Source organism: Vigna umbellata, chromosome 2, assembly GCF_029865625.1.
Source record: "Vigna umbellata cultivar VRB3 chromosome 2, Vumbellata_1.0, whole genome shotgun sequence".
NCBI lineage: Eukaryota > Viridiplantae > Streptophyta > Magnoliopsida > Fabales > Fabaceae > Vigna > Vigna umbellata.
The window spans coordinates 14,860,981-14,876,864 of record NC_142166.1 but is presented as its reverse complement, the minus strand read 5'-3'; the positions used below and the strand labels follow the sequence as shown (position 1 = coordinate 14,876,864).

The 15,884-nt window shown below is 33.7% G+C and overlaps 1 protein-coding gene across 2 annotated transcripts; it reads left to right on the top strand.

The window, feature by feature from the left end:
* The first annotated feature begins 51 nt into the window (after positions 1-51).
* On the top strand, positions 52-7,379 carry LOC124845772 (spermidine copper dependent amine oxidase 1-like). 2 transcript variants are annotated; one of them, XM_047322933.2, is made up of 12 exons: positions 52-461; positions 1,136-1,245; positions 1,400-1,705; positions 2,355-2,467; positions 2,580-2,910; positions 3,031-3,246; positions 3,345-3,581; positions 3,844-4,029; positions 5,405-5,545; positions 5,978-6,246; positions 6,496-6,577; positions 6,931-7,379. In XM_047322933.2, the coding sequence occupies exons 1-12, from the start codon at positions 278-280 to the stop codon at positions 7,063-7,065; spliced, it is 2,310 nt and encodes a 769-aa protein (XP_047178889.2). In that variant the 5' UTR covers positions 52-277; the 3' UTR covers positions 7,066-7,379. The 2 variants fall into 2 exon arrangements, with proteins under 2 accessions (XP_047178889.2, XP_047178890.2); XM_047322934.2 differs by having other exon boundaries at positions 1,136-1,258; positions 1,470-1,705.
* The last annotated feature ends 8,505 nt before the right edge of the window (positions 7,380-15,884 follow it).

Below are 15,884 nucleotides of genomic sequence, written 5' to 3'. Positions count from 1 at the left end.
TGATCTGGCAGTATATAACCAGAGTTAGTCTTTTTTTCGTGTCCATCATCACAGCTGGCTCTGCTTCCTATTTATTCATTCATTGCACTTTCTCTGGCGGTTTGTTTCTTTGTTTCAGATCACGTTGCTGGTGCAGTGGAAGAAGAAGAAGAACAAGAACAAGAAGGAAGAAGAAGAAGAAGAAAAAGAAGAATAGGAGGGTGAATTGCTGTATGTCAGTGTACTGTGCTGAGACCTATTGGGGTGGCGGAATCGGTGAGATAGCGAATCCTCTGCAATGGCCACAGCTTCGCAAAAGGCGACGCCACCACTACCGCCGCCGCCGTCCTCTTCTTGCTGTCCCGCCGCCGACTCCGCCGCCATTCCCCGTGCCGCCGCCCCGCCGCAGGAGTGGAACGCCGCCACCGACGTCCCTCTCATTCGTCCCGTCGATTCCTCCACCAATGCCTCTGCTACCAAGGGTACCTAACATAACATCTTTTCACTTCTCTTTCTCTTTTTTACGTCACATCAAATCGAATACCTCAATTTTTAAAAAAATTAAAATACAAAAAAAGGGTTTAATTACTTATTTGCAGCAACAGAATAATCCTTAAGCTCCTCTCTCTATGCCTAGAGATCATTCATGTCTACGTATATATTTTTGATCTCGTTTAACAGACTAAAATGTAGGATTGTGCTGTTAAGGTATGAAGAACCATGAGTAATTAAAAACGATATGGCTGACTCATGCTGCTATGTATATTACGAGGATGGTATGTGAAATGATATGTGGCAAACGATTGTGTGCTTGCGTGTATTTATCGTCGTATGCTTTTAATCATGGAAATGATAACCACTCTCGAGTTGGGAACACGAAACTCAAGTGAGAACGAGAGAACATGAATGCTTCTCATCTGTTTCGGTTTTTGGGATTTTAGTTTTTCCGAACTTATATTTTGGATGAGGTATTGATTGCTGAGTGGTGGCAACTTGTTTAGAAAACAGTGTTTAGAACTAACAAGTCAGAAGGAAATCTAACAAGCACTCTTACTTAACATTTTTTTGAAAGTTCTTGAATGTAGGTTCTGATTGCTTTCGCATTTTTTTAATGTTAGCTAAACTATGTTACTATTTTTGTTGTAATATTGCATAGGAGTCACTGCAATGCCAAGGCCCCAGTCCAGCCACCCTTTGGACCCTTTAACTTCTGCTGAAATATCAGTGGCCGTGGCAACTGTGAGGGCCGCTGGAGCTACTCCTGAGGTTGTCAGCTACAGTATGATTTTTTTTTTTTTGTATTTGTATTTTTATTCTTTGTTTAAGTGAAAGTTGGATGGTGCTGGAAACAATTAAATGAGTTCAAGTAGTGATTACTTATGATGTTTCATCTCCTTCCCGATTCTATTATATCTTACAGCTTAGAGATAGTATGCGCTTCATTGAAGTAGTTTTACTGGAGCCCGATAAAAATGTTGTTGCACTGGCAGATGCATATTTCTTTCCGCCTTTCCAACCATCATTACTGCCCAGAACTAGAGGAGGACCTTTAATTCCAACTAAACTCCCTCCAAGATGTGCTAGACTTGTTGTTTACAATAAGAAATCTAACTTGACTAGTATATGGATTGTTGAGTTGTCACAAGTACATGCTGTAACTCGAGGTGGTCATCACCGAGGAAAAGTAATTTCATCACATATTGTTCCTGATGTTCAGCCTCCAATGGTATGTTGGTCTTTACCTTATGACTTCTGATTCCTTTTCTAACCATCGTGTGGTACTTTATTGTTTTTAAATAATTTTACCCCTTAATGATGGTTTAGATTTTGGCAGACATTTTTGGAACCGGTCACTGAATGTGTTGATAGCTTTCTCTATAGTTAGTTGGCTTGCTTTTACTTATGAATGAGACTATGACAGTTTCCTTTATGAATAGTGAATAACAAACCTGATTAAAAAATTAAATTTAACCAAAATAATTTGTTTAGTGTTTCTACATATTTGTCACTATTTTTTTGGGTTGTCTGTATTGATCACAAAAAGAATTTAATCTAAAGATTTTTCAATCTATGCTTGCTCTACTTATATCTTTCACGTATTGGTTTTTTCAATCCAACAAACTACAAATTAAATGGTCAAAACTGCATGTCGCCCCGTTGCCATCAGTGGGAAATAACAGTGATTGATTTAGTGTATCGGTAAAGTTTAAATCTGAAATTGGATGTCCAAGTTTTGTTATTCAAGATAATTAGAAGTGTAAAGTTTTGAAAAGCTGTGAAGTGATTTATCTCTGCGCATATGTCCAACATTTTCAAGCTGCTGCAGTTTTAATATTCTACAAACCTCAATTCCTTAAAATTCTCTCTATATTCAGGATGCTGAGGAATATGCAGAATGTGAGGCTGTAGTCAAAAGTTTTCCCCCATTTATTGAGGCTATGAAGAAAAGGGGTATTGAAGACATGGACCTTGTAATGGTCGATCCCTGGTAATTTTAGTTGGATATTCATTGTTGATGGATCTCTTGTCTGGAGACATTATTATTCGTTCCCTTTGCATTACTTGTATTGAAACTTTTGTTCTGCATAACCCTGTCGCAGGTGTGTTGGTTATTATAGTGAAGCAGATGCGCCTGGGAGAAGACTTGCTAAACCCCTCATATTTTGCCAATCTGAGAGTGACTGCCCCATGGAAAATGGCTATGCCCGCCCAGTTGAGGGCATCTATGTTCTTGTTGATATGCAAAACATGGTGGTGATAGAGTTTGAAGATCGTAAACTTGTTCCCCTTCCACCAGTTGATCCCTTGAGGAATTATACTCCGGGTGAAACCAGAGGTGGCTCTGATAGAAGTGACGTAAAACCGTTGCAAATTATTCAGCCTGAAGGTCCAAGCTTCCGTGTCAATGGATATTTTGTTGAATGGCAGAAGGTAGATGTTAGGTTACTTTTTTTGAATTTGTCACTGGAAATGTCAAAAGAGTTGATTCATTGAAACTATAATTTGAAACTTGATATATATAACTTGCCTTTCTTGTTCATTTGTTAACAGTGGAATTTTCGTATTGGATTCACACCCAAAGAAGGTTTGGTTATATATTCTGTTGCATATGTTGATGGTAGTCATGGGCGAAGGCCTGTTGCTCATAGGCTGAGTTTTGTGGAGATGGTTGTTCCGTATGGAGATCCCAACGACCCACATTATCGGAAAAATGCTTTTGATGCTGGGGAAGATGGCTTGGGAAAAAATGCACATTCCCTCAAGAAGGTTTTTAGAATATCATATATGTCCTCTTGCTTCTTCTAATCTGACATTGTTCTCCGTGAATGGGACTTATAGTCTGAGCTCAATGTTTGTTGTTACAGGGATGTGATTGTTTGGGCTACATCAAGTATTTTGATGCTCACTTCACTAATTTCACCGGTGGGGTGGAAACAATTGAAAACTGTGTATGTTTACATGAAGAGGATCACGGAATTCTCTGGAAGCATCAAGACTGGAGAACTGGCTTAGCAGAAGTCCGAAGATCTAGGAGACTTACTGCATCTTTCATGTGTACCGTGGCTAACTATGAGTATGGATTTTTTTGGCACTTTTATCAGGCAAGTGGGTTTCATATCCTTTTAAGATAAATTAGCATACATCAATGCCATTTTAAGATAAATTTAATTATTGTTAAATTCACAAGCATCAGTATCTGATCACCCTTTTATATTATTGAAAGACTCCTCATCTGTTTATCCTTTGTATTTTTGGTTGAAGGAACTTTCAGCTTCAAATTTTGGTTTACTTTTTCATGCATTATTTTTATATTGCCGTCGTATGATATTTAACTCTGGAAAATGGTGGTGTGTGTTTTTTCAGGATGGAAGGATTGAAGCTGAAGTCAAGCTTACTGGAATTCTTAGCCTAGGGGCCTTGCTGCCTGGAGAGTTTAGAAAATATGGAACCATGATTGCACCTGGTCTATATGCACCAGTTCATCAACACTTTTTTGTTGCTCGTATGGACATGTCTGTTGATTCTAAACCAGGTGAAGCTTTGAATCAGGTAATTTGCATTTAGTTACTAAATTTTACTTTACGAGGTTACCGAACCAAAAAAATAACCGTAACCAATCCAAAAAATTGATAACCAATAAAAATCGAAAATTTTTGAATTCAGAACTGAAAAAAGACAAATTGAACCAAAATCAATTATTTAAATATTACTATATTAATTATTATTTCAATTATATACTAGAGAATACGTATATGAGACGAAAAGTTAATGTACCTAACTTGGTTCATACTTATAAAATAATATGTTTAACACATGAATGAGGTGGAGGAAGAGTTTACTTGATGGTGTGAATGTTACATTATTAGTTTTGAGGGAGAAAAGTGCTAAAGCCAAAAAGAGAAATTATTAGAAAAGCAATCCGTATACTAAGATTGATGTTTATGTTTTGAATTTCTTGCAATATTGTATAGACGTGTACAGCAGATTTATTAGGCTTATGAGAGGTAGATTCTAGGGATTATGTAGTATTTATGCCACAATGTATAGATACAACATAAACACATTTGTGTTTTGTTTTTTCCTTGGTTGTAAAAGTATAGTGTAATGTTGAAAAAACAAATATTTAATTATAGTTGACTAAAGAATGAAATTGTTCATTATCATATAAGATTAAGCCATTGTTTAAAAAAGATTAAGACTAAATACATATACTAAATTATATTATAAAGCCGCAAAACCGATCTAAATCAAATTAAAAAATTGGTTTGGTTTGGTTCGGTGTTTTTTTTTCTTTTCTTTTTTTAATGTTCAAAACAAACCGCACCAAACCGTATTACGAACCCCCCAACTAGGTTATGCTTTATCATTTTATGACTCTGTTAATAAACATTAATTTATAATAGAATTAACTTCTATTTTATCCTTTGTACTTTTTAAGTGCTAGATGAATCAATTTAAGTGGTCATTGCATACCTATTTTGATTAAAACATGAGTAAAGTGGTCATTGCGATAGTCCTAGTCTCAGTAAGTTCTCATCCTGCAGAAATATCTGAAGACCTTTAAAGCATATTTTCTCCAATAATGTTTCATCTTAAAGGATTATTGATTATAATTTTAGATTGAACTCGTCAACATTTATACACAAAACTCATTAAGTGCTCCACTTTTTCACCATGATTTATGTCAACTTCCTAATTTTTTATTTCATCCCAGCCCGAAGTTGCAAGTTTGTGATATCTCTCGTCCGTTCCTTAGGTATTCAGAAGCCTATTTTACTGTTATTTTAACGTGGAAATAACAGAATTGGATACTTTCGTGATTTATTTGTAATTTTACTTGTGAACAGCTTTCTCTTACTCCAATAAACTATTTATCAAATTATTTTCTACGCACACACTCTTACTCTTTCAAGATGTTTGGTAGGTTGTGGAGGTCAATATGAAAATTGAGGAACCAGGTGAGAATAATGTTCATAACAATGCTTTCTATGCTGAAGAGACTTTGCTTAGATCTGAATTGGAAGCCATGCGAGATTGTAATTCTTTGACTGCTCGACATTGGATTGTAAGTCTTCTGTGGGTTTTATAGCAAACTTCTGAATATCGGTGTTAAACTGTTCGTAATTTGATTGGTTTCTTCTGGAATATGATTTCTCCACATTGGTAATTTTGTATTTTGTCAAACTGTTGAATACTTGATTGCAATGATGAGAAATTGCTGTTACACAGCCTATACAATCATATCATATAAGTGTCTGTTAAATTTTTTTATTGGTTTCTTATGGAAGAAAACAATTTCAAATCGGTGTCTTTTGTACCTTGTGCTGAAAATTCTAGGTTTTATCACCCGAAAATGTTTACTTATTGTGGGTTGGCATCTTGCGTCCAACTTTCATTTAAAAGCAGGTCTTTGTATGTTATATTCGAACATGGTTCTAACTGTTTTTGACTTTTTGGGTTTTGATCGAGACCTGATAATATTTTAATAATTCTTCAGGTAAGGAACACTAGAACATGCAATAGAACTGGCCAGTTGACGGGATACAAGCTGGTACCTGGCTCAAACTGCTTACCGTTGGCAGGTTCGGAAGCCAAGTTTTTAAGAAGAGCTGCTTTCTTGAAACATAATTTCTGGGTAACAACATATTCACGTAATGAGATGTTTCCTGGAGGAGAATTTCCAAATCAAAATCCGCGTGTTAGTGAAGGACTAGCTACATGGGTTAAGCAGAACCGATCTTTGGAAGAAACTAATATAGTTCTTTGGTAACCCTTCCCACTTTTTTCCACACTCCTACTGGACTTCATGAAAGTATTCAGTTTAACAAAATTTGTAATGCTAAATTAGTAAAAGTGGTATGTTGAAGTGTGTAACTGCATCAAGCAATAGCCTGTTCAGTTTTTTATCTATTGTTTTATTGAAACGTCAAAAATTAGTTTCTTCATATTCTTTTTCCCTTTTACTTGAACGTTCCACCCTCGTCTTATTTTCTTCAGACTAACTGTTATTTTCAGGTATGTATTTGGAATCACACATGTTCCCCGTTTGGAAGACTGGCCGGTTATGCCAGTAGAGCACATTGGTTTTATGCTCACGGTAATTACTTGATTCAGTTGGTTGTTTATATGACTTCTGTCGAGAACTTTATGTGGTGGTTTGTTGATCCTTTTTTTATTTTTATTTTTTTACTTTCAAATGTTAGTGCTTGAATCCAGAGAACTTTGAACGGCACTGTAATATCAGTAAATTTTTATTTGGTATCATTTTGTGTTAAATGCTCACTGGACCACATCTTTTCCATCAAATGACTACTAATTTTAAGACCATCAATGCGTTTTTTGTCATTGATTTTTTGGAGTGTTGATCTTATTGGTTTGTTCATGCTACATATTTTCATTGCATCTAGAAGTTTTCCATTAGTCTGACCTACAAAGCTCCCTTTTGTGCAGCCTCATGGATTCTTCAATTGTTCCCCTGCAGTAGACGTCCCACCTAATACATGTGAAATGGATTCTAAAGATAATGAAATTAAGGATAATGGTTCTTCGAAGCCAATTCCGAGTGGGTTGACGGCAAAGCTTTAGGAAATTGTCCCACCAAAAGTTTGGGTATGGGTTGCTGGTAAGAGAAACTCAAGTACTATTTTGGTATCCCTGAAATATGAAGTTGAGCAATTTATATTTTTTTAATCTAGAATATTGATTAAGCTGTGAACTAAAATCGTGATCTCATTTATTCTGGAAAGCTTGTGTAGAAAGCTTGTTGGTAATATTCGTTTGATTTTCTTTGTACTTGAGAATCTGATTTCAAATTTGACTGTAGATGCTGGTAGTGAAACAGTGAATCTGACGTTATTATTTGGTTCAAAATAAATGGTTCGATACCGGGCTTCATATCAGGATTCAAGGTATTTGTATTGTGATTGCCTGTTCTTGTTCCCTTTTCACCCTGCGTTCCAAATGCGGTGATGGATGCTATTATTACGCGTAAATGACGTTTTAAAGCACATAAATCATTTTTTATCACACGAAAAATTATTAAAAAAAATAAATGAAAAGTTATTAAAAATAAAATAAAATAAAATAAAATAAAGATTTAATCATTTTGGAGGTCCCGCAAATTCGTGTCATTTGTATTTTGAAAGTGCTCAATTGGGTTTCTGTTTATGTAAAATTAAGTCAATAATGCTCGTATCGTTAATTGTTGTGGACAATATTAAAATTTGTGTCTTGGTCTTCTGACGATGTAATTTTTAGTGATGTGACACAATGTGGTGGAATTTATTTTATTTTAAGTTTTAAATACAAATAAGGACACTCAGTCTAGTGGTCGGTCGGTCACTCGTTCTAGTGGTCAGTGGGCCTGGTGGGTGGTCGGTCTGGAGTTCGATCACTCGGTCTGGTGGTCGGTCTCTTGGTACCACCAGACCGAGTGACCAAACTTGACCATTAGATCGAGTGACCGAACCCCAAGTCGACCACCCACTAGGTCGATCCACTACAAGGTCGAGTGGCCGAACTCCAGGTCGACCACCCACCAGAGAGGAGTGTGAAGTTCCACTGTCACGTGCTTAATCATTGCATAGTTAGCATGCCACGAGACAACAAATTTAACGCTGTCCAGTCCAATTAACGACAAGGTTAAATATAGATCATGATAAAAATTAAATTTTACTAAATATAGATCAATTATATTTATTAAGAAAAAAAATCTAAATAAATATAGAAAGGTAAAAAAGTAAAAAGTTTATATTGTTTTCTATCAATCAAAGTTAAATTAGCTTAACTTGTTAACACAATAATTTTATTTATAAAAATTATAAGAAACTTGTAAGCACTGACGTTGTCTTGTTCTAGATTCTAATGAACCATTTGTTGATAAAAAAATCATGATAAACTAAAAGAATTATTTTCTAATTAAAGTTTTTTAAAGTTTCAAGCTTGTGGATGAAAGAATAAACGATCTTTGTAAACTCGACATTAAAATTATCTTTATATTCATTCTAATTTTCTCTAAAAATAATAGCACATGATGATAAATTAAGACAATTTATAGATGTACCATCAATATTCATCTAATTAGTAGATGTAATTTGTCATATCCATAAATGAAACCACCTACTTTCTCTAGTTTAAATACTAAAAATTTGCAGAACAAAAAGTCAGAGACAATATTATTCATATAATTCATAGATTTATTTTCAACCGTACATAACTAACTCCTTAATTTGAAAAATAGTAGAAAAAAACATAATAAGATTTCCAAAATCATCCAAATAACTGTAAGAAAACTTCATAACTATAAGAAAATTCAAGAATGCAACTCTAAAATAGGATTTTATCAATATGGTAAACACTTTTCTTTTAAAATAACAATTTTCTTTTCTATAATAAGTTTTCTATTTTATATTAACTTTTTTTACTTCAATATGCAACCTATACAATGATTTAGCTAATAACAAACTATCAATATAGGATCACTTTGTGACTAACTTAACATCCATAAATTCAATACTTAAGAAAACAAAGAATTTATTAATATCCTCCATGATCATGGCCACATACACAATATGCAATAAATTCTTCATTAGAAAAGGAGGTAAATCATTTCAATGATTAATGTTAGCCATGTCCGTTTAGAAGTTGCACTAAAGGTGTTACAAGATTCTCATATAAGATCAAACACTCACAATGTTCTTGAATTTGATAAAAGTAATACAAGATTTTTGGTGTGGAGATGATCAATCTTAAAGAACTTTGACTTGTCAGAACACTTCTAAAAACACCACATAACATTGCTTCTCATTAATATCACATGCACCGCACCGTTTTTGTTTCTGTTCTATTTTTCTTTTCTTCCTTTATGGTTTCTTTTTCTATTTCTTCTCTCTCCCTATATAATCCTTCTATGTATTGTACAATAACACTGATTCAAATAACACAAAAAGGGTTATACAACTCTCTTACTCTATTTCCTTCCTGTACGCTTTTTTGGGTTGTTTCTCTTCTCTTTCCACAATGCATTTGCTGATATGCAGAAGCGACTCCGTGCACTTCCACAATGCACAGAGGCTTCTGTTGTTGTTCTTCTATGATGGTATCAGAGCTCTTCTTTGAAGAGCTTTGTTGCGCCAACCCTAATCTTTTTTTCTTTATTTTTTTTTCCTTTCTTTCACAGTTTCTTGCACAATGTCAGAAGATTATAATAGTTTTTCTAGTTTTCTTTATCTCTATCCTGGTGAAAGCCCAACCATTTCTCTTGTGTCTCCACTTCTTGAATCAAATAATTCTTATGCCTGAAGCAAATCCATGTTTACTTCCTTAAGTGCTAAGAACAAGGTCGAGTTTGTTTATGGGACTGCGCACAAGGAGGACGTTACTCATAATGCTTGGAAGAGGTGCAACAATATGGTGGTCTCTTGGCTTGTCCACTCTGTTTCACTTGAAATACGACACAACATTCTTTGGATGGACAACGCTCAAGCCATATAGGATGACCTCAAATCCAGTTTTTTTTCAGGGAGATCTTCTATGCATATCTGCATTGCAAAATGAAGCAGCTTGCTTGCGTGAAGGAGATAATACTGTCACAAAATTCTTCGTTAAGCCTCGTATCATATGGGATGAACTTGAAAATTTTTGTCTTGAACCGGCTTGCTCGTGTGGAATACCATGTTCTTGCACAAAGACTATGATTATTACCCAAATAAAGCATGAGGATCATGGTCTGCAATTTCTTCAAGGCTTAAATGAGCAATATGGTAACATTCAATCTCATGTCCTTCTAATGGATCCCATGCACTCTATTTCCAAGATTTTCTCATATGTTGTGCAACAAGAAAGACAAGTTATGAATAACACCTTTCTTAATGCTCTAGAAACCAAAAGTATGGCTGTTGTTCATTCTGTTTGATGTTCATATTATGGTAAAAATGGGCACACTGAATCTGTTTGTTTCAAGAAAAATGGTTTCCCTACCAACAAGAATTATGGCAATCGTAAGGCATGCTCTCACTATGGTAAAACTAGCCACACCATTGAGGTTTGCTACAGAAAACATGGGTTTCCTTCCTGGTCACAGACTTCACAATGGAAAAAGCTTCATGTCCAAAAACCAAGAAACCAAAATTGAGAGTCAAGAAGATGCTCCTGATCATGAAGTTCGGCTAGCACAACAACAATATCAAGGTTTTATGGCTCTTATCAAACCCACCAATGATACAGGGTCTGCATCCACTAACCAAATCAGTTCTATAGTCTCTACCTCCACTACTACAGGTAAAACCATTCTTGGTCTTGATTCACACAAAGACAAAGGTAGTGTCCCTTGGATTTTAGATTCTAGTGCAGCAGATCATAATGTCTGTTCTCATAATCATCTACAATCCTATGAAAAGATTACCTCAATTACTATTAATTTACCTAATGGCATGTAAACAAAAGCTACTCATAAAGGAGCTATTCAGATTTGTGACAATCATTCTAAAAGACGTCCTTTTCATTCCAGACTTTTGTTATAATCTTATCTCTATATCTAAATTGGCTGCACACAATCATATATGCCTTACCTTTACTAATACCATTTTTTCTATTCAGGATATGACAACAAACAAGAAGATTGGTTCAGTTAATTCTCATGCTGGTTTATACATATTTCGTGACTACAACAACATCAAGCGACACTCTTTCAACTCTGTAGATAATCACCAAATATGTAAAGTTGGATGTAATAATCTTTGTCATAATTGCTTGGCTCATATGTCTGATAAATGTTTAGATATTTTAAAACAAAAATACCATTGTTTTGACTTTAGAACTGATAACTGCAATGCTTATCATGTTGCTAAACAAAAGCGTCTCCCTTTTCCTCCCAATACTTCATATGCTTTACATCATTTTAATGTTATACATGTTGATATTTGAGGACCTTACTCTATTGCTTCTTTACATTCTCATAGATATTTTTTAACCATTATTGATGATCATACTCGATATACTTGGGTACATTTGATGAAAACTAAATCTAAAACTCACAAACATCTAATTCATTTCATTTCATATGTTGAAAACCATTTTAAAACTACCATAAAGGTCATTAGGTTTGACAATGGCAGTTAATTTAATATGCATGATTACTGTAAGACTGATGACATAGTTCATCAAACATCCTGTAATGAAACACCCCAATAAAATGGTGTTGCTGAAAGGAAACATCAACATCTTCTAAATGTCACTAGAGCTTTAATTTTCCACTCTAACATTTCTATTCAGTTATGCTCTCAATTATGCTACTCTCCTTATTAATATCATGCCTACACCTTTTCTGCAAAATAGTTCCCCTTATGACAGGTTGTATCAAAAAGATTTTGATATTAGTAGACTCAAAGTGTTTGGTTGCCTATGCTATGTCATCACCCTTCAAGCTAATAGGAAGAAACTTGATGCTTATGCCAAGCCTAGTCTCTTTTTTGGGATCCATCCTACTACCAAAGGTTACATAACTTATGAGCCTAGTCTCTTTCTTGGGATCCATCCTACTACCAAAGGTTACATAACTTATGATTTTGACAAACATGATATTAAAATATCTAGAAATGTTATTTTTTATGAAACTGATTAATACCACTGCTTCTCATTAATACCACGTGCACCACACCATTTTTGTTTCTGTTCTATTTTTTTTCTTCTTCCTCTGTATTTTCTTTTTCTATTTCTTCTCTCCCCCTATATAATCCTTCTCTATATTGTACAATAACACCGATTCAAATAACACAAAAAGGGTTGTACGACTCTCTTACTCTATTTCCTTCCTGTACGCTTTTTTGGGTTGTTTCTCTTCTCTTTCCACAATGCATTTACTGATATGCAGATGTGACTCCATGCACTTCCACAATGCACATAGGCTTCCGCTGTTGTTCTTCTATGATGACTCGCTAGAAAATTTGTCATTATAACTAGATGAAGGGTGGTGCGATTGTGGGAAGTTCCAAAATTTCACCTTCCAAGTTCTCATGTTCTTGTTGCGTGCAAACATGCTCACCATTACTTTGACATGTATATCAATCTTATGTATTGGTTGGATGTAGTGAACAACGTTTCTGATATTTATTCAGAGAGTTTAGACATGAAAATTATTGACTAACCCATCAAGGCCCAAAACTCTACCCCAATCTAGCAACAAGAAGAAGTTCCAGAGGTTGTCCAAAGTCATCACGAATTAGAATTAAAATTGATATTCACAAAGAATGTCAACAAAGAAAACGTTCTTGTAGTTACACTTTCACAAGAAATTAGTATTCATAGAACCCTGATCTTAAAGGACCAACTTCCCATAATTAATTATGTTAAAGTTTTCTAATATGTCATTACAGTCAATAAATAAATACTACTCACTTGTAGTTTTCTAACTTGTTTATCCACGATAATTTAATACCTAAGTTATTTACTCACTTTAATTCAAATTGTATATGTTAATGAATTAGTCACAAACACATGCGTAGGCACGGGTGGTGTTTACTTTTATGTGTGAGATTAATTTTTTAGATTAGTACTTATATTTTAAGAGGTTTAGAGGTTGATTAAATAAATAATATATATTTTTAAAAATATAAAAGTTAGACTATGAAAGAAAAATGTAAGAAGTCGATAATCTAACAATATAATAGTTAAACGATCCAAACAAAATATAAAGAATAAATAATCTAAAATACAAAGACTAGACGATGAGAAAGAAAATGTCAATGATAAAATCCTCTAAAAAATATAAAATATAAAGAATAGACTATACATAAATAAAATATACCATGACTTCCATTTAAAATATTATGATTTTAATAAGTTCATGTATTAATTTATGAAATTTATGAATGTTCTAATTTCAAAGTTTAGAACAATTTTACAAATTAATATAATGTCATAATATTCTCATTTATTAATTTCGAACTATATTTAGGTTTTGTATTTGAGTACATGCAATAGATTAATTTATTTTAAAATATTGCTTTCTTTAATTTGACTATTTACCTGACATTTAACATCAATGTTCAAGATTGTAGAAGTAATATAAAAAAACAAACTATAACGAAAATAACAAAATTAAGACATGACATAATATATGTTTGGTTTAAACTTGAGGAATCTCAAGTGAGTTCTCTTGTGGAAAACAGTCTCAATTGAGTCCTAAATTTTGAAAAAATCGTAACAATTAAACCTTTTTCGTTAAGTGGTGACAGACGGCGTCAAGAGACGCTGATGTGTTGCATAGTAAATAAATTAAGGGATTTTGACATGACAAAATGTAATTGGTCATTATAGTTAAAATGTTAGATTAGGGATTTTATGCACTTCATATTAGGGCTTTCTCAACTAAATAGGGTTAGAGAAAGAGGGATTTGAAAAGGGAATTAGGGATTTGAATGCAAACATGAGACGAGCAAACCGCGTGAAGACATTTGAATTCGAATCGGAGAGAAGACAAAGCCAATCACCTCAGCCTTGATGAACCGAACGTTCACGACAATTAAGGTCAGTTTGCTTTCGTGCTTTGTTTAGTGTTTTGCTTTCGTGCTTCGTTTTGTATTGCGTTTTCGTTTTAGGGATGAGTAATGAGAAATAGGTTTTTTCATTGTGGTATGATTATTTATGCGGTGTTTTATGCGGCGTGGTCCCAATATTGCCTTTTGAAATGTGTAGAACTGTAGATGTTGTGGTCCCTATTTCTTTTTCAATTGTTTAGAAGCAGTGGTCCCTTGTCTGAGTGTTTCGTTGGTGGAGATGTTAGTTTGCTCCCTGATGAGTGCATATTTATGCCCACATTTATGCTTTAAAATTCAAATTTTTGATGGGATAATTGTGCTTAAATGGTTGATTTTAAGTGAATTTGTGATGATTGGAATTGTTGGGTTTGGGAAATAAAGAGACGTAAAAAGTGAGTTTTAGCGCATAAATTATTCTTGGATGTTCTAATGTTTATTTGTGCAGCTGAGAATATAAGTTTTATTGGTCCAAATGGCAATTCAAGGCCCAAAATCAGATTTTATTTGGAAAATTCAGAACGGGCTAAAGTGCAGATAGAAGAAATTTCAGGGCATTTGTGCAATTTTGGAAAGTCAGAAAATCTAAAAGATAAAATTCAGTTGTTGAATTTAATTTGGGAATATCAACAGAAAATATCTTCCAAATAATTTTATCATTATCTAAATATTTTAGTTATTTGGAAGATATAGGATATAAGATAATTAAGTTAATATCTATCAAATATTCTTTAAAACTGATTTAATCTAATGAATATTTGAAAGATATAATATATCAACAGAAAATATCTTATCAACAAACTATTCAGAGTCCAAGCCCAATCAAGCCCTATTTAAAGAGACCCAGAGGACTTCACTTGATTCATTCTCTCATACTCCTCTCACTTTTCTTTCATCTTGTATTCAACTCCATTCATGGAGAGCTAAGCATCTAGGGCTATTCTGTTGTAATTCCATGACGGATTCTGAGGTTACGTTCAGTTAATGCAATTGTTTACTTTGGTTATTGATTTAAGTTGTTCTCTCTATGTCTTTCATCTCTCTATCTTGTTAAAAGCAAATATTTTTGCATCATAATATGTTTGAATCTACATGCATATTGATTATATGAGTTTTAGGGTTTCTAGGTTTAAATTGAAAATCTACTTTGATTTAATTTAGGAACTTTCATATGATTAAATGGTTTTTACTATCAATTGAGAATGTACTTTGGTTGGTAGTAATAATTTCAACTATAATCAATTGAGAATTTACTTTGATTGATTAACTTTTAACTTGGTTAGGAGATTTAAGAATAGACATGATTAAACACAATAGAATTTGATTGAGAATGTACTTTAGTTGAATTTATTGTGAATAATCTAGAAAGGTTTTGCATTTGATTGAGAATTTACTTTGGTTAAATGCATGATCGCCCTCAAATTAATTAAGAATGTACTTTAATTAATTTGAAACTTAAACAATAATCAATTGAACAATTATCCGTGAATAACCGATGATGAATCTATCTTGGAAAAGCAGTAGAATTAGCCTATTTAATCATAACTGTTTTTAAGTTTATTATTTGTTCTTTAAACATTCTCCAAACATCATTTTTATTCATAAGCATTGCATAGCATAAGAGTCAGATATTCAAAAGCAATTCCGTGTTCGTTGGGAGACGACTCAGGGTTACTTTAGCCCTATCTACCTTCTTGAATACTACTTGGCAATACTGAAGTTGCCTTGAAAAGTAGTATTAATTTGATAGCTTCAACGACAGCCTATCACTCCCCCATTTGCGTGTTTGAGTGGTATGGAGTGTAATAGTAGTAATATTTTCCTCCCATAATGTACAAGTACAAAGACTTTGTGCGATATATATAATATAAA